General features: G+C 40.1%; 1 protein-coding gene across 1 annotated transcript in view; it reads left to right on the top strand.

The window, feature by feature from the left end:
• FER1L6 (fer-1 like family member 6) overlaps window positions 1-19,169 on the top strand; it is a 67,543-nt gene that overhangs the window by 32,503 nt on the left and 15,871 nt on the right. Inside the window, exons 19-33 of the mRNA XM_063415114.1 lie at window positions 394-580; window positions 1,130-1,254; window positions 3,960-4,094; window positions 4,610-4,759; window positions 8,029-8,139; window positions 8,752-8,913; window positions 10,008-10,191; window positions 10,379-10,563; window positions 11,115-11,237; window positions 11,369-11,408; window positions 13,115-13,230; window positions 14,347-14,478; window positions 15,899-16,024; window positions 17,051-17,178; window positions 18,448-18,618. Coding sequence (XP_063271184.1) covers window positions 394-580; window positions 1,130-1,254; window positions 3,960-4,094; window positions 4,610-4,759; window positions 8,029-8,139; window positions 8,752-8,913; window positions 10,008-10,191; window positions 10,379-10,563; window positions 11,115-11,237; window positions 11,369-11,408; window positions 13,115-13,230; window positions 14,347-14,478; window positions 15,899-16,024; window positions 17,051-17,178; window positions 18,448-18,618 — 2,075 coding nt within the window. The remainder of the gene's footprint in view (window positions 1-393; window positions 581-1,129; window positions 1,255-3,959; window positions 4,095-4,609; window positions 4,760-8,028; window positions 8,140-8,751; window positions 8,914-10,007; window positions 10,192-10,378; window positions 10,564-11,114; window positions 11,238-11,368; window positions 11,409-13,114; window positions 13,231-14,346; window positions 14,479-15,898; window positions 16,025-17,050; window positions 17,179-18,447; window positions 18,619-19,169) is intronic.

Below are 19,169 nucleotides of genomic sequence, written 5' to 3'. Positions count from 1 at the left end.
CCAATGGAGCAATATATTTAGTAATACATGGGACTAAGTACTGGAGACCAGCAAAACTGCATGAAATGGAAAGTGGGCTGAAGTCTGGGCAAAGTAGGGCATAAGATAGCAGTTATGTGTGTGCAGCTATAAGATACCCTGCAAAAACTTCTGCATATTAGACAGTATACAGTTTACATAGACTGTTAGTTGAGCAAACTACTAATTCCTCCCTAAGTATCACAGAAATTTCTTGTGCTGAATGAGTCTCAGGGCCACTCACTGTGGAGAAATGCCATTTATCAGTATATCAGTTCAGAGAATGTTTCTTTATTTTACTCTGGCTTGGTAAGACCTAGCACCCAGCCATCTCTCTTGTCTGAGCTTGTTGCTGATGTTGGATTTTTTCTTCAGCTCCCAGGCAAGCGCCCTCTGGGCTGGACTGTGCAGGCAAAGGTGGACATCTACCTGTGGCTTGGACCTACCAGCTATGCCCACAGTGCCATGGAGAATTTGCCTGTAGGATATGAGATTGAATTACCATCTAACACCAACTCAGGGCACAGTGTGCTGCCCTCATCTGCTTGCCTGCTGTATAAAAGTAAGGCACCATTTCTTCTCCCTATTAACACTGAAATGGCCCCAAAAGTTCTAGTTCAGAGTGTGGCATAACCCTCATATAAAGTAACTGTTCAAGATGATAATGGCTTTGCTTCTTCTCATCAGAAAACACTGGCTTCATTGCCAAGTCATCAGTTCTACCACTGATGCTTTGTAGCTGTCAGGGAAAGAAAGAACTTGTTCACTTGAGTTTTCTGTTCCCTGTCCCATGGATCTGTCTCCTTGTAGAGGAAGCATCCCTCAGTTCTCCTGATGGTGCATAGAACACCTTGTAGATAAAAGAGTGATGGGAGATAAAAATTGGCACTTAATAGCCTTGCAGTAGAGACCTACATAACTGATTTTAAGTGAATTCAGATATCTTGCACAACTTCTGAGCATCTCAGGTGTTTCTTTAGTGAGACAGCACTAGCAACAGTTCCCCTTGTCAGATCCTGGTTGGAGAGCAGTTGATGAATCTTCCCCTCCTACCCGTGTGCTGCACTGTTTCCATGGAGCTGATGTTGCTGTTTTCTTTGCCGTGATGTAGCCCCGCACCTCTTCCAGCTGAGAGCCCACATGTATCAGGCGAGAGGGCTCATTGCCGCTGACAGCACTGGGCTTTCTGATCCTTTTGCGAAAGTTACTTTCACATCACGCTGCCAGACCACAAAGGTAAGTTCCAGAGTCTCTTAGTTCCAAAGCTCAAAGCCTCTTTTGGTGCCTGAAAACTCTTTTTTCTTTTTTGTTGGTTTTTTTTCTTGTTATTTTTTGTTTGTTTGTTTTGGTTTGGTTTCGGGTTTTTTTCACAATTAGGCTATTATCCTGGTTTAGGGCAAATCTGGGAGAAAACCTCTGAATAGGGTCCGTCTGGGAAGCAAACCCAAACGGCCCCTCCATGATTGGTCTGGGAAAAAATTTCCTTAGAGAAAAGGGGAAAAAGCTCTTTATTTAACAAAGCACCCACAAGCATAAAAAATGAATAATATGAAACAATAAAACCTCTCACCACGCTGAAAATGAGAAACTGAGGAAGTCCTTGCTGTGGGTGTAGCTTGGCTCACTTATTCTCTTATCAGTCCCTCTGGCACTGGTCCAAGCCCCAGTGGGCCGCAGGTGTGAGCTCCTGGTGCACTTCTGGGTTTTTCAGTCCAGAGCAGATTTAAACAGTCCCAAGAAAAAGAGCAAAAAATAGTCCAGGGAACTTGTCTGCCTCAGCTAGCTAAACTGACTAAAAGCCCAGGAGATCTCTGTCCCGCTGTCTGTCCGTGCTGCAGACAAACACACTCCAGGGGAGAATGCAGAATGTGGAATGTGCAGAGTGAGTGCAGCTTCTCAAAATAAACTCTGAGCTTCTCCCTCTCCCTGCTTTGCTCTCAGAACCAGTCTTAACAGTACAGAACACAATATCCAACACAGACAGAACAGACAATTGGGGATACAAGCATCATACATCACCCTAGAACAGCCATGAAAAGGGAAAAGCTTGGTTTTGCAAGGAGGTACCTAGCAGGAAAAGTTAGATACCTGCTGTTAAAGAGCAGATCCTGAGAGTTCACTGCAAACAAGGCAAAAGTTTACCTGTTACCCACTACTCTAATAAGAGGTGCAGCAGTCTTAGTTTATTTTAGCTCAGATATCAGATTCTGTGGGGCTACTGGGACTTTGTAGCAAGTACCTTTCTTCACATCTTTATTTATGCATTTTAAATTTGGACTATTTGGACTGTTGTCGTTGCTAGGTATAAATGTGGGTATAAGGATGAGTCCTCATGATTCTCTTTTCCTGTAGCCTATGCATTCAGTCCTTGAGCAGAGTGAAGACCTTTCTGTGGCTTCTGTAGCCATATGAGCCAGCGTGGCCCTTTGTGATGGAACGTGGCAAAGCACACTTGTGGTTTTAGAGTGTTAAAATGGAAATGAGCTGAAAACAGAGATATGGGAGACCTAAAGGCTGTTAAAATATGCCCAATAGGCAATAGTGTCCCATCTCCCTCAGGAAACTCCAGGGATCAAATGGGCTCCTGTGGGGCCTCTAGAGAGAAGTGGAAACTTCTACAGAGTTTCAGCAAGAAGGATTGAAGTACAGCCTGGGCAAGTGAGCAGGAGGATGGTACCTCACAGAACATGGAGCCTGACTTTCAAAGGTCCTGAGCCCTTTACTACTTCCCTGGAGTTAAAATTGGCAGGAATTCTGAAAATCTTGCCACAAACACAATTTGCTGAGCCAAGTGTGATCTTGCTTCACACCAAATACAGTCTTGCTTCAGAAAAAAAATTTAACCCTCTCATCCAGCCCCTCCCCCTAAAACTTCACAGAAGACTGATTTAATTTAATTAATTCTAAAATTCCTCTGACATTTTATTCTGTTACAAAGCAAGTTCTGTTTCCTGTGCCAAAGGCAGAAAAATGAAAACCTTTCTCTAAATTGTAAACGCCTACTTGTTCTACTTTAGCCTCAAGGTTATTAATTGAATTTTTCCTGTAATGTAATTTTACCTTCTTATAGAAGATGGTGAATTAATCGAATTAAATTAGTGTCTAGATGCACCAGATCCAGGAAAGTAGAATTTGGCCCAGGAAAAGTAAGTGTTTATAGGCACAGAAATGTTAAGTTTATGCACTGCCTGAATAAAATACTGCAGCTGATAACTTGCATGTTTTCATAAGAGTGTCAGCCAAGTGCCAATAAATGGTAGTAAAGAACCTTATTTCCGTTCAAAAGAATGATAGCAGGTTATGAATAATTTTGCAGTTGGCACATTTTTTCTCTTTAACTGTTATCTTTAAGTATACATTCTGCCTAGACAATTGGAACATTCTCTATGATGAAATGGTATAAACATCCATCTAATTCAAATTACAATAAATCAAAAGCTTTTTTGAATTTGATTTCTTATGAGTGATTCATGAAAATATCTTCTTTCTTTTTCATAAAGTGTTAAGTGTCATTATGTTACACAGAGCTAGAAGTAAGATTAGAAGAATGTGCCCTAAAGAAGTGAAAACTGGCCTCAGGGCAAAAGCTTTATTTTAATAGCACTTGGCATGTGCCTGCTTCCCTAAACCAACAGCTTTCCTATAACTTTATACTATAACTTTTCCTATAACTTTAATACTGAGGTTTGTCTGCACAGACTGGTTGTCATGTATTGATATGCTTGTTAGGGATTTGTGAGGCAAACAGAGAAATGGAGAAATTGGAGGTACCAGCCTCAAAGTGAAAGATTCATATTCTCCTGGCTGGGAGGAGAGGCTGAAAAATGTGTCAGACATGGCATTGTTCAGGCTGTGGAAAAGGAGGTCGCAAGCAGATGAGCATGTCGTGCTGAAGGACACTCAACCAAACAGCTCATTAAACATCTCCTCTCTTCCATTAGATCATTTCTCAGACACTGTCCCCCACCTGGAACCAGACACTGCTTTTCAACAGCATTGTGCTTCATGGTGACAAAGAGGAGATCGCCCAGTTCCCGCCAGAGATTGTCATCGAGCTGTATGATGATGACGCATTGGTAAACTCAAAATTCTTCTCACTAAAATTCTGGGCTTTTACATCCTACTGAAAGCAAAGCTGAGTCACTGAATAGGCTTTAAATGGATCACCTTGCTGAACAGAGCTCAGTGTTGCTGTGGTTTGCAGTTTAACATCTGAGAACAGCCCTGAGATTCACTACGTAGCCTTGTATTTTCCCCAAGTGAATCTTGCTCCCAAAGACCAGCTTACAGAAATCAAAAGCATCTTGCCCCCAGATCCCTTGAACACCACTGTAAATATTGTATCTAAGTCTGGGTCAAGACCATGCAGATTCTGATGCAGCCTCACTGACTAAATATATACTTCAGAAATTTTGAATACTCTGAAGATCTAATAAGTACTCAGCTCTTCCTTTTCATAGCTGCCTTGCATCTTACCTTGGCCCTTCCTTCTGAAGTTTTTTTTCATAAATACTAAGCTCTGCATCATCTTGGCTCCTATAGGCATTGTGAAATGCAAATGCATTTGACTCCTGTATTCTCCTTTATTTAGGGTAAGGCTGAATATATTGGGTCTACAGTGGCTGCCCCTGTGGTGACACTTGCTCATCAAAACTATGAACCACCAAAACTTTGCTACCACCCTGTGCACTGTGGAAGTCTTTCAGGAGGAGACCTTCTTGCCACATTTGAGCTTCTGGAGGTAAATTTTCTCGACAATTACACTTTTACACCCTGGGGGTCACAAAAGCTGCCATGGCATCAGGGTCCATGACCATCTTGAACTTATAGGAACTGCAGCTGGAGCCATTGGGCCTCACAGTCCCCACGCAACTCCTGTCACCCCTTCCACCGTGTCAGGGGCCACTGCTCACACACACACACCACTGCCAGCCCTTCACATGCTGTAGGCCTCCTTTGCCTGTCACTTGCCCTGCCCTAAACTGTGCTCTGGCCTGAGAAACTGTGAAAATCCCACTGCCATTGCAATGACCTGCTGTTCGGAGAAGCACATGGCCCTGACTGCCAGCCTTGAAACTCCCAATACTGCCTTCACTCTTAGGAAAATGAAATGGTGAGTAATAAGGATTGGATTAGGGAGGTTGAGTTTTTAGATACCCCTACTATATTCAAAGAAACATTGCATGGTTTCCAGCTGCAAGACAAAAGATGCAGGACTGAGGTCTATCATGATGGGATTTCAGGCAATTTCACTGAAATTTGCTGAGCCCCGAGTGTGAGGTAACTTCCATCTGCTGAAAACCTACAACAGTTTATTCTGAAGTCTGAAATGGGAAAAATGTGGAATGTCATAACATGTTTACAGATAGAACAGGCTTTTAATCATGATAACTAACTATGTTTTTGGTGAAAGCCTGAAATATAACTCCATGTGGAATATTTCCTCATTATGTTGGTGTCACAGGACAGAGTGAGAGCTTCAGACAAAGTTCATTAGGAAAGCCCTCCTGTTGAGTCACAGGGTGCAGAACAGATTCTCTTGCGTTTTAAACTCTTTTGCAGAGAGGAGCCTGACTATGGCTGAGTCCAATCTTAGTCCTAGACTGTCAATGGTTTAAGTCTAAGGAATTATAGAGGTGTGAGTGAACCTTTCTGTGATTTCACTTTTTGGTGAACAGAAGAGTTATATATCATATTTTATTTTACTATCTTCTGGGATAAAGAAGCAACACTATTTAGGGGTTATATTCAAATATACTCCTAAGAATGCTCTAGAAAGTTGACAACTTCATTTCATGAAAGGAAAGAAATCTTGTGATTTCAATCAGTACCATTTGGCAAGGTTTGGTCCATTTTCGTACACTTCATGTCATTTTTTTTCCCCTCAAGCATTTAATTTCATCCATTTCTTCTCCTCTCACTTTGTTTCACTTTGTTCTCTCATTTTGAGATTTCAGTGAGTATGATTTTGGCCACTTTTGGTTCTTTTCAGTGCACCTCATTTCATCCCAATCCATTTCATTGTATTCACTCCTTTTCCAAATTTCCTTTATTTTTTCAATTGAATTTTATTTTATCCATTCTCCTTTCTAGAGGGTTTGTTACACTTTGTTCTCTGATTTCAAGATTTTATTTCCTTTCGTGAAATGAAACTGCCAGGCCTCAAAGCTCACCAAGACCTGATATGCTGTTGGCTTTTTCCAACATCAGCGGATTCCTGATGGTGCTCTGTGTGAGGAAGGAAAAAAACCCTCACTCATCACTGATTTATTCTCATTCTGAACCCATAACTTTTCCTATGATGTAGCGTTCTTGATAACTCTGATCTGCAGATACTTTTGGTTCAGCTGAAGAGTGTTGTGTATGAAGTGAATGCTCCTTTCTCCTTTCAAAATGAATGCTGTGTCTTGCTGAAGGGGTAAAATTAATCTTACAGTGAAGCATCCTGGCATTCAGAGAAAGAGTACACTAAAAAAATACAGACTAATGAGTACTGAGAGTCTTGCTTTTTCTCAGCATGAACTCAGGGTTTATTGATCTTTTTTTAATCAAAAACCAAAAATCCCCTTGTAAACTTTTATACAGGTATTTTACTCTACTGTCATTTGAGTACTAGATCATTTTTCAACTCTTGTTCTCTGCAGTTATTAAATGAATTGATTTGGATTTTTACTGATGAAATGTAGATCACATGTGCATGTGAATTATTGCTGGTAATTATCTGAACACTCACCTCTGCTGCAGGTGCTGTTCTAGTTATTACGTTTTCCACCCATCTCTTCCTCCACCTACAAGGCACCAAAGAACACATCCTTTCTCCCTTATAGTAATTAGACTCCCACACAACTGCACATAGACAGATAGCCTGGTTAAATGAAGCAGAAGACTTCAACTTCACAGACCCTTTGAGAGCTGTATCTCACCTGCTTCCCCTCTCAGTAGTGACAAGTTAGCTTAGGAACACTCCTAAGGTTGTGCTTCTTTTCCCAGAGGCTGCTTAGTACCATGTACTCCTTAGTACCGTGCTTCAAGTGAAAGCTGAGAAGAGCTCAGCCTGTAGGTTGTTCCCTGCTGCCTTAGCCTGAGATTCTGACAGGATTCATCCTCATGTGCTGGCTTCCACTGTTTTATGTAGGAATTTTATAAATCAGGCCAGGCTTCAGATCTTTCCTGCTATGGAATGAGAAGGTCATAAATAAACCTTAAAAAAGTTAAAAATGAGGAAGATTTTGGGAAATGAAGCCAATGAGCTTTGTCACAGAAGGTGCACCAAGCAGGCAGTAAAGCCTGGAGCACAGCAAGAGGCAGAGATGGTCATGCCTCAGAGTCTGCTCTCCTCCCACCCAGCTGGAACAGGGCAGTCATGTACACCCAAATATGCTCCTGAAGGTGGGACAGGTCCTTGTGCAATCACACACAAAGAACAGAAGTGCTGCCTGCCACAAGAGTTTAGTACCACAGAGAAGACTCAGCCCTCATGTTGGAGAGGTTGTTTGGAAGTTCTCAAATGGCGAGAGCACCAATAATGCAGGAACACTATTCCATAGCAGCTGGAGAATATCCCGTCTCTCCAGCAAATGTGTGGTTTTGCTGATGTGCACTGTCTGCTTACCTTAACTAGAATCACATCTAGAATATTCCTGTGGAAGTCTTCCAAGCAGTTTTGCTCAGGATTTTTGTTAAATAGTTACCATACTTTCCATTTTTAGTAAGTAGAATTACCCTGCTTCAGTACATGCATGTCTTTAGGGCAAACTATGTCCTACTAGGTAAAAGGAGCCTTTTTTTCAAAATGCAGATAAACCCAATCTATTGAATACTTTTTCTGCTGTATGTTTCAGCATCACAGCATGAGAGAGAGCATTTCAAGTCACACTTCTTTCTGCTTTGCAACTTGTCTTATAAAACTATTAAATTGGTGTGTTCTATGTACCATTATCAACAGATACTTCTGATACTGGTTTTATTCTTCCAAAAACCAGCCTGAGTTACAACTGCTTCATTTTTCAGATTCCTGAGTCAGATCCAGACAGACTTCCCCCACTGGATCCACCAGATATTGGCCAGATTTACCCAGTTCCAGCTAACATACGGCCTGTTTTAAGCAAATACAGAGTGGAGGTGAGATACTTCGACTATTTCCCTTTCCCAATCTCATCCCCTTTTATTCTCTTGTTGAACTGTAACAGTAACTGATGATTTTACAGTCTTGATCAATAAGATTCACATGAAAATAGCATATAAGCTATGTAAGGCTGTGCTTCCACTGAGGGGAACAGTGGGGCTGTGTCTCAATCCTGACCTGCTGGGAAGAGACTTCTCTTGTGGCAGAGCATGGCTGGTGGATCCACACTGTGCAGCCAAGGAAGTGTCCACAGGAGATGGAGAGCTTCCCCATGCAAATGGCATCACTGGAACTGAAGTTTGGCATCAGCTATCTCACAGGCTTTTTCTGGGTCCCAGACTTCAGCCAAACAGTGCCTTTTGCCTGTCTACAAATGTCTACATCTTCCCCGCTCTTCTCTCTTCGATGATTTGTGTCCAAAATAGACTTATAGTAGAAAGGTGGGAAAAGTGGCAGCTTTTCCTATCACTGCAATGCCCGATGCTGCCCAGCCTCACTGTTCACTGCCACTCATTCTGCATTTTTCACACCACCTGCTCACTAGCCCACTTCCCCATGCCAAGCCAGAGTTTCTGCAGGCTAACAGTGCTTCTCTCTGCACACCACAGGTCCTGTTCTGGGGTGTTCGAGAGCTGAAGAAAGTCCAGCTCCTCTCGGTAGATCGGCCCCAGGTTCTCATCGAGTGTGCGGGGAAAGGAGTCAAATCCTCTGTCATACAGAGCTACAAGAAAAATCCCAACTTCACTGGCCTTGCAGACTGGTTTGAAGTGGTGTGTACAGCATGCTGTCCCTTGCCTCTGTCTGTTCTCTGGTCAGACAAGGTGTTAATTACCATTATCCTTCCTTTCTTATCAAATAATTTCTTTGGTGTCTTGATTAAATACTAAGGGATGTCAGTTCTCTTGCAAAAGTGACTGATTTGAAAATGCTTTAAGATTTCTGCTACAACCATATGATAAAAGAAAATTATGTTCTTCATGTTAAGTATCAAATAGATAAGAAAATATGTTGCAACCAGATTTTTACTGATGGTTTGGAACTTGTGGGCAGCCAACAAAAATATATTTAGTGTTTTTCTTCCTCCTTTCCAATTTTGCTGGGTAGCATTCGGTTTCCTTTGTTTTCTTTCCTTTCTTGCAACTTTCCTTTGTGTGTTACTGGACTACTGAGGGTATTGATGATTTCTGGCTTATGAGCTCAGGACCTTCTCACATTGTCACACCTGCTTTTATGAAGTGCAAAGTAATGTATCACTGGTTGGGTTATAAGAGCTGGCACTTTCAGAATCAGTCACCATCAGAATAAAACAGTCTATTCAATTTGCTCTTCAGAGAAGTATATCAAAACAATAACATGGATGCTGAAGTACAGTTTCTACAGTACTTTTAGCTCCTATTGTATTGTCCTTAGGGCTGTTTTCCTCTTGGTAGCTCATCCTATAAGGCATGTAACTACCCAGGGTTCACATCTTGTTGTTGGGTAAACTGAGGCAGATAAGGTCAATAGCCTTCAACACAGCAACAGTGAAATTAAGACTCACAACTTCCAATGCTGCATTCCATCCTTCTGAATGCTCCTGATTCTCTCAGTTTATTCTAACAAGAGATGTTTCAATGGGAGCAGGTGATTCATCTCAGCAGCACATTCTGTATTTTAAAGAACAAAGCTTTTTTTGCAGAAAACCAAAATCATATTGCTGATGCTGAATGCATTTTGCATTATGAATATGTTCGTAGCTAAGGAGGAGAAGGGAGGGAGGGAAGAGCAGAAGCCTTATTGCTGTGCATGAGAAATATTCTATACGTGTTCTGTGTTGTATGTTCTCTAGCAATTCTCTCATGCTGCTGTCTGTCTCCTGCACTAGGAGCTGCCTGAAAATGAACTCTTGCATCCACCACTAAGCATCTGTGTGGTCGACTGGAGAGCATTTGGGCGGAGTACTCTTGTTGGAACACATACCATCAATTGTCTTAAGCAATTCCTATGTAAAACCCCATTAGGTCCTCAAGCTGCACCTATCAGAGTAGACATTGCAGGAACTGAGAAAGGTAAGTGTTCAGTTCTGACCCCAAATAAAAAGACAATGGACCTTCTTAGAGGTTTACACTTAGAAGTGTGCTTTATTGTGTTGAGCATAGGATCAAACCCTTAATCACTTGATTATTTGATGATCATCAAATGCTATGACAGTATTTCTGGCATAATCTTACCTAACTTGCAAAGTTACAATCTCAGCTTCACCTGAGTCATCCCAGCCTGCTGAGCTATCCCAAGAGGAACCATTTTCAGCTGATGACATCTACGCTGAGGTGGAGGGGGGTAAATGGACAGTGGTAGAGCCAGAGCCATCCCTCACAGCACTTCCTGCCACTGAACCAGAGCACTCTGCCTCTGAGCCAGGGAAAGAGAAGAAACAGAAGGTGGGTACAGCTGAAACTATCAGCTAACTTCCTCATGCAGCCCTTTCTTATAAAGAGGTAATCTGTTGACCCCAGGTTTAGAGATTTTGGGTATTGATGTTGACACCCACATTATCTTGCTGACCCTCAAGAGAACTAGTTCACAATACAGCTTTGACCCCACAGAATTTCATTACTTCCACTAGTAGATTCTTAAAATACTTGCAGACTCAAGTGGGAGAAGCCACCTTATATCTGAATGTTTGCATTCCTTGAAACATCATTATTTATTGTGTGTGTAGATTTGCCTATTGTATGGGTTGCTTCTGTGGCAACGTCTCCAATGTTTAGAGTCGTGGCATAGTCAGTAGAAAATGCAGAGATAGCTTTAATAGTACAGTGATCATGATGAAATGTCTTGGAATAAAAGACAGAGACAAGAATTCATATTGCATTTTATTTAACTCTCGGAGGCTGAAATTTTCTGTGTATACAGCTGTTCGTGCTGAATGTCGTGAGTCAGGTGATTAACAGTTTTAATCAGTTCTACTGCTTTGGCCATCATTTGGTAGGATATCAAAAAGTCCATCCGACGGTCAACAAAGAGGAAAAAAAGAACCATTGCAGATGAATCAGCTGAAAATGTTATTGACTGGTGGTCAAAATACTATGCTTCTGTGTTCAAAATGCAAAAGGTGAGTCACCCAGCATGCCCAAAACTCTCACGGATGAGCAATGTTTTAAACATAGATTTACTGCTGAGTAATTCCTTTTCAGTATTACACTCATAATGAGGATTTTGTCCATTGTGTTTTTCTTTTGAAAGGCTAAAGGGATTTTTTCCAGTGAAGGAAAACCTGAAGACAGTAAGTAAATTATTTACATTTTTCTATTATTTTGCACCAATACTTTCTCTAGTATCTTTTCTCTACTATTTTACTGGCAGCAACTAATGTCTGGTAACATTGGTTACTGTTGGTGTACTGGGTTCTTTTCTCTAAGGCTGATCAGATGATGGAGAGGTTAAAACTTCACAGCCAGTGTTGGGTTAACGTGCATTTCCTATCACTGAAGTATCAAGCACAAAGATTAGCAAAGCCAAAGTCCTAAGGATACAAGATAGACATTATCCTGATCTTAGGCTGCATTTGTAACAGGTTATGGAAAAGAAACCCCTCTCAATTTTGAATCCAGTTCAGGATCAGTGATGCAGGAACAGCTTCTGCTAGGAGACCTGTAGTCATGTGTGTTATTTCCATAGCTGGAAAACTTTATCTAGCTCAGGTTCTAGGAGTTTTTTTCACAAGAATCTTAAAGAATTGGCCAGAAACAGGCTCTGAGTGTGTATGTATGTGTGTCTCCATACATATATATTCCATGGCTCAACAGGTCCTGCCACAGTCAAACTGAATTCTGGAAAAATTTGTTTTTGGACAAATATGACTGCTTGAGAAGGCTGGGCAAATAAACAAATATTTACTGTTTATACAGAGCTGCTATTCAGAATGAAGTTAATCCCCTTTTTGTGCCAAAGCTGACCACACTCCCTCAGTGACTGAGGTGATTTAAAGGTTTAAAGGGGTTGTTGAGGTTGGTCTGAATGGAGGTCTGAATGACCTAAATATCACATGACATCCCCTTGGGGATAGCACATAATGGTGCTTCAGTGATCATCAGGGCTGCTGAGAGATGAGAAGATCAATCTCTGAGTTAAGCTCACTTGTCCAAATGGAGGAAATATTTACATAGGAAATGTTCTACAAGAATGTGATGTTCATTTACAGTTATGACATCCACCCACAGCCCATTCAGGCAGTTGTGGCATATTGGTTCTGACTGATGATTTCAGACCTTGTAAATTCTCTTCTGATCATTTTTGTTACAAATTTTCACGTGTGATGATAAGCATTATACATACAGGACATCTCTGCCACGAAATATGTATCTCTAAATATTTAGAGCCGTTAAACACACAGGAACTACTCAAAAAATTGAAGTGAACTCAAAATCCAGATTTCAGCCAAAGAACTGAACTACCTCAGCTTAATTTCTGAAGCCTCACCCTCTTTTTGTTGGGAAATCTGCTCTCAGTATTTGGAATCTGACTTTAGTCTGGTGTACCTCCTTCCACTTCTCACACTTCTAAGCTTTCACCAGGTGAGATACACCTGTTTTGTGATGTCTACAAGCAGAGAAGGATCATCCTTCCTTGGGTCATACTGATATCTGTCATAGCTGTCAGCCTAAACAATAGCTTTCAGTTTTAAATAAACCTTAAATTTTATGTGAAAGCTGTTTATATGATCTGTTTATTTGCATTGGAAGGGAGTCAGAGAGGGAGGAAAAGGGTAGTCTGTGAGGTGGCCATCAGGAACAGGGTCATACAGGACTTGGTCCAACAAGCTCATTATGAAGACTGGTAGCCACAGAGAGCATAAATTGCCACCTCTGCCTGAGAGGACCAGTAAAGCACAAGAGGGACTCTTTAAAAAAATGTATTTTGTATCTTTGTCTGAAGCATTTTATGTGCTTTGCTTACTAAGACATACATGATGTCATTAAATTTCTGCAGATAAGCAGACTTCTGACCACATAGCATTGATCATAGAGGATGAGCCAGACAAAAAGAAGAAGGATAAGACATTGAAAAGGGTACAAAAGGAAACTCCAAACCTAGCAACACTGCAGGTAAGAGAAAAGTAAGGCTGAGGTAGGACTGTTGTTATTCATTGTCTCTCCAAAGTTTGACATCAGCAGCTGAGTTCAGCAAACCCTCCTTACATATATTTCAGACACTTTAAAATTAATAAAACACATGAAGTTATAGTGATAATGCCCTTCAGCACAAGGGACACAGAGGAAACCAGGGACTCATAGGGTGGATGTGGCCCACTTGGTCTAAGACATAGAATTTATTGGTGTACACAAACCCGGAGAGACTTCAGTGAAATTCTGTTTTGTTGTTTGCATGTAAAATACTGTAGCTGGAAATCCCAAGTTTCATGTTAGAAATATTGCAGCCTATTAAAAATATCTTTAAAAAGAGATGGAAAGCATTGCTGTGATGGCTACTGCATCCTCCCTGATGGGAAATAATCCTCAGCTCACATTAGATTTGTTTGGGTAATGATAGAAGGAATCCAAAGAAAACTGCATGGGTTGTGCAAAATGTCTGGAGAGATGAGAGGTTTGAAAAGATTAGGACAGTTTTGATTAGATTGTAGCTGAATAAATGGGAATTTGAAGCTGCTGTTTCCATTTTAAAAGAGATGGCAGTAGTATAGCCCCTTCTGTTTCATGCTTGATTAATTACTGGGGGAGACTATTGAAAAAACACGTTCTTTGAAAAATTATTTGGTCTTTTGAGCTATCCTAAAGCTCTGTCCCCACAGCACTTTTTTATTGTCTGCTTTGCTCTCAAGCTTTGACACATTAACACAATAGAATGGGTCAGTTCAACAAAGGCACAGTGCAGCAAGGAAACAGAAGCCAAGAGCAGGACATCCACAATTTTTCATTCACACCAGTGTTTACAAATGTTCATTTTGGCCCCTCCAGATTCACTTTCACCTGCTGCATTAATGTGTTATTTCAATAGTTGGGGAAAGACTTTGGCTGAGGATAAAACTGGTCCTGTTTTAAATGGGGAATTAACTTTTTTCCTCAAGGACTTTTGCAAAACCTTGGTTTTTATTAAAGTCTGTATTTTGGGTCAAAATGAATTTTTATTCATTCTCTAATAAAAAAGTTTCTATAAATATATTCACTGCACCACAAAATATAAGCATTCTTCTATTTTCAAAGATTTATGAAGGAGACTTGGAGAGTGAATTTAATAACTTTGAGGACTGGGTGAAAACTTTCCAGCTCTTAAGAGGAAAATCTAATGATGAAGTTCATGCTGATGCTGAAGACAGAATAATAGGAAAATTTAAGGTAAACTTTAATGTTGAATAAATGGGTAATAAATTAGAGACATTAGGTTTTAATACATATTTCAGGTATGCTGGGGATGAAAGAAATAGACATTGATAGTCTGTTGTAAATAGAATTAGTTTTATTATATCTAGAGTCAAATTTTTTGCTTTCCCATTATCTGATAGAAAAAAAGTGTCATCCAGCACCAAGTGTTCACTTCTGCTTTGAAATAAGGAGTCACAAGGAGTTTGAAGTTACTGAAGGAGAAGAAGAAATACATTATGTAGTCCAGGTTCCACTAATGCAACTTGGTTTCTACACTATCAGTTACAGAACCTTATATGTAATTTTGTCATTTAAGTGTAGGCCCTCACAGGTACAGCCCCATCCAGGGCTCCATAAGGCAATCTGAAAAATACAAGGCCTGAGTGATGTTATTAGAATTTGTTTGTAGTTTAGAAGAACTGATTAAACTCATTGATATCTCAATTAGCTTGTGACGCAGATTTCTATCCAAACAACTTGTTAATTGCTTTCAGGCAGTATGAACTACTCAGCAACATGAATCAATATTGATTTATGTGAGCTGCAAATGATGCCTTAAGTTTTAGCTTTCGTGTTTTTCAGGTTCTGTGCTGCCTAGGGCTGTAGTTCTGAGCCTCATATTAAGTGCTAGTAAGCTCTTCACAGGGCAGGTAGACAAAACAAATCTTTTTCCAGTTTGAGACCAAGGACAACGTTTACAAGTTTCAAGCCCAAAAGTATAAACAATGGTGGACTGAAGAGAGAAAACAAGAAGGATGGGACCTCATAATCTGAAACTGTAGTTGGACAATTAACCCGAATATGTAAATATTGGATGAAAACTTATAAAAGTGTGAGACCTCGTGACTGGTCCATTTTTTAATGACCATTTTGGATCCATCTTGGGTATAGCCTGGCCAGGCTCTTGTTCTGCCCAAGGTGTATCCTTAAAGGCCTTTTAATAAATACCTACTTTATTCTCTTAGCTCTATTTAGTCTCTGTTCCAGGTCAGCCTTCCTAAGGCATTACAAAAATACAGTTGGATTCCTGTTGCACCATTAGGAAACTCACTCAATGGAATTACTAATTTGCCAATATACTGTTAAGGTCAAAATATTAGTTTTAAAATATTTATTATAAGAAAACTGGATTTAGAGTGCTTACAAGTAATTAGTTTTAAATAGTCAATAGGCATGGAGGTACTCCTTGTAAATACCTAGATATGATAGTACCTGTATACTAGAACCATATTGTAGAGAAAAGACATTTTAAAAGGTCATGTTTAGTGCAATGCAGTTTGGGTTCCCTGTGAGGGCTACCACAAAATAAGTTGCATGAATGATGTTTTTTTCATTGAAAGGGTTGGTTTTGACTGCACTTGATCTGTTTTCAAGAGAGTCGATGTATTTCCAGGGCTCCTTCTGTATATACCCAAGTCCTGAGGATGGCAGCTTGCTGGATGGAGGGCAGCCCCACATCCTGCAAGGGATACCCCCAAACCACTCTGTCAAAGTGCTCATCAGGGTTTATATTGTGGCGGTAAGTAGACAGATGCTCTTTTAACCATGAAATAACTTGGATTTTTCTTTTCAATTCAGTTTACTTTAAATGTCTTTGCAGTGAAGCTTCTGAAAATCCTCATCCATGGGGTTTGGGTTTTATTCCTGGTCATATTTCAGACAATGTTTCATACCAAAAAAAATGGGTGTTCAGAGTAGAAAATGTTATATATATTCCTCACAATAAATCTGGAGATTTTTGCAAGGCTGGAGAATCACTTTACTTGTTCAAACTAAAAGCTCTGGATACATAACTAACATAGTATAGACAACCTGTTCCAGCCACAATATGTAAATACAGCCACTTTTAATGAGTAGAGTTGTTCAAAATGACACACACTTAAACAAAACCTCAGTAAGGGGGAAATGGTAGCATATTTTTGAGGGGCTGTGAATAGCATGCTATGAAAGTTCTACATGTGAATAAATTTTGGGGTTGATAAAGTAGAAATAAAGAGCACAAGAGAAAAAAAATGGTGTGAGAGGTAGAAGAAACTCATATTTCAGAGAAGCAAGAGATTTGCAGGTAATCTAAGACAGAAAGATGGCATGCAGAGAGACTGTGGCAACAAAATATGAAGAGATTTTTTTTACTTCCTGAATAAATATGAAGACTTAGATATCTTTTCCAACATTTATAATTCTGTGATTCTATAAAGAATTATTTTGCACTGTTCAAGGATCTGGAACAATATTTGTGGGTAAATCTTTCCTGAATTCTACCTGCACTTGTGCAGCCAACCTCTTCCTTGGCATTGCCTCTCTTGCTCAGCTTTTTCTCTCTTAGCGATGGGATGACACTTCCAGCTTTGCAAACACTCTTCTCCTCCAGATCATCTTCTTGTAGTAGCCTACAAAACTACAGGCCAAATTTTACATTACAGGAGGCAGGCAAAGCTCCTGAACTTCCAGAACATCCAGGACTGCAAAGAAAACCAGAGTCCTGTGTAGGGACCCTGATGTATTTAAGCAAACTTCTTGAGGACATAATTTTTCTTCTTAACAGGCGTTTAACCTCAGCCCAGCTGATCCAGATGGCAAGTCAGATCCCTACATTGTGCTGAGGCTGGGCAACACAGAAATTAAAGACAGGGAAAACTACATCCCCAAGCAGCTAAACCCTGTATTTGGAAGGTCAGTGATGACTTATTTTTGTATTCAGTGTAATTTGTGCTTTATCTCTTGCTACCACTGTTGCTGTTACTAAGTGTTTTCTATATGCAGATTTCTGCCTGTTTACATGTTTTGTAATTCTGATGGTGAAAACATTGGAAATTGGTGTCACACTGTATGATAATATTTCATTTTCATACCCATCAAAACATACCAAGTAATGCAATCTGTGAGAGGTTTTGCAAAATGATATGTGAGAGGAAATGAGGCAACAAATGATAATTGTCTTTGAAAATTAATGCAATCATTAAGTTTAAAGCAAAATAAATATCAGAACAGTAAAGTGTGATTTCACAATATTTGTTGCTGTTCCAGGCGAATAGAGTGCTAAATAAATCTCATAATTCTAAGACATATGAATTTTTTGAACTCAGCCTTCGGAATGGGGGAGGCAGGGGCAAGCTATGAGTGAATATCCAGTTTGTATTATCAATGCTTTGTAGTTATTTACAATTTTAATGCTAATAGCTAATAGGTGGGGTTTTCCCAGTAAATTTCCCTATTTTAAGAAGGTGGAAAATATTTTGAATTGGGGTGGAAGAACATTAAGACAGAGAAACTATGCTATTTTGAACTGAAAGACCCTAGAATGGGGGGAAAAGTAGAAAATTCATCCTTCAGGAGACAAAGCTCAGGTTTTTCTGTGCTTTGGAGAAATCTGGTGGCAGAGTTGTGGTGATCAGGATGTGCTGTCTTTCACTAATTTGTCAAATCTCTTTTACAATCTTGTTTATATTTTCAACTTCACATAACATCTCAACAATACTGATTCCTGAAAAATGCAGCAAGTGAGCAGGGAGTTCTTATCTTTGCTTTTTTGAGATTTATATAAAACTTTTGCTTGGTAATTTTGCTGGGTGTCCCCAGATTCATATATTCAATATTTAGCCTGCAAGAAAACAGAAAAGACTTAGATATTCCTTTTGGGGATTCTGAAAAATGTGTGAGACCCTTTACATACGGCTGTATTAGCCTTACTGGATTCAGGATTGTAGGAGCAATCTGAGGACACTACACAGGGTGCTAGGGAAGCAGGTGAAAGAATATACTTTTACACTGTGTGTTTCCAGCGTGTTCAAATATTTAATTGAAGCAAAAGGTACTACCAAAAAAGCCCATTGCATATTAGAAGAGACACTATTCACACACTGTTTGCGTGTCATTAATTAGCCTAGCCTTTTAGTCTTCAAAATTGATTTGACTTCATGTAGGTCTCAATTTTTCCTGTAGATCATTTGAAATCCAAGCTACATTCCCCAAGGATTCATTGCTCACAGTCTTGATCTATGACCATGACTTCATTGGGACAGATGATCTTATTGGAGAGACTAAAATTGATTTGGAAAACCGTTTCTACAGCAGACATCGAGCTACCTGTGGGTTACAGAGTCAATATGAAATGTAAGTACTTCTTGAGGCAGCAGCAGAGCTCACAGTGAGTGACTTGACGAAGGAGAAATTACAGATGTGTTCCAGATATTATGCTTTCTCCAGCACAGAAATGTCACAGAAGAGGGTATTTTAATTAAAACTCACCAAAGAGCTTAGTGGTGGCTCTGGGCAGCTTTCAGCCTCAGTGGGAAGTGGATATTTTTAAATTAACAGCACTGTTGGTTCAAGAAGTATTGTAGGTAGTAAACAGCTGATGTTTACAACATACCTGTATGATAAACTGCCTTTGGACAGGCATAAAGGGCAAATGGGAAAAATCTCTCAGAGAAATCATGCCAGGGCTCTACTTTGCTCTCTGCTATTCAGCTGCAGCTGGAGTGATTGCAGCAAGGCTGGTGGCACTGGTGTGGCACTGGGGGAGCAGGAGCAGAGGCTGCTGACACAACCTCTGAAATGGGGTGAATTGTGAGGCAGTGAGGCTGAGTCCCTGCCAAACAGCTGCACTCTCAAGGACCTTGTGCATAAAAATTAATTAATGCAGAGAAAGTCAATCTAAAATA

Source organism: Prinia subflava, chromosome 1, assembly GCF_021018805.1.
Source record: "Prinia subflava isolate CZ2003 ecotype Zambia chromosome 1, Cam_Psub_1.2, whole genome shotgun sequence".
NCBI classification, from domain to species: Eukaryota; Metazoa; Chordata; class Aves; order Passeriformes; family Cisticolidae; genus Prinia; species Prinia subflava.
Note: the sequence above shows the minus strand (reverse complement) of the source record. Positions and strands in the feature narration are given on the sequence as shown.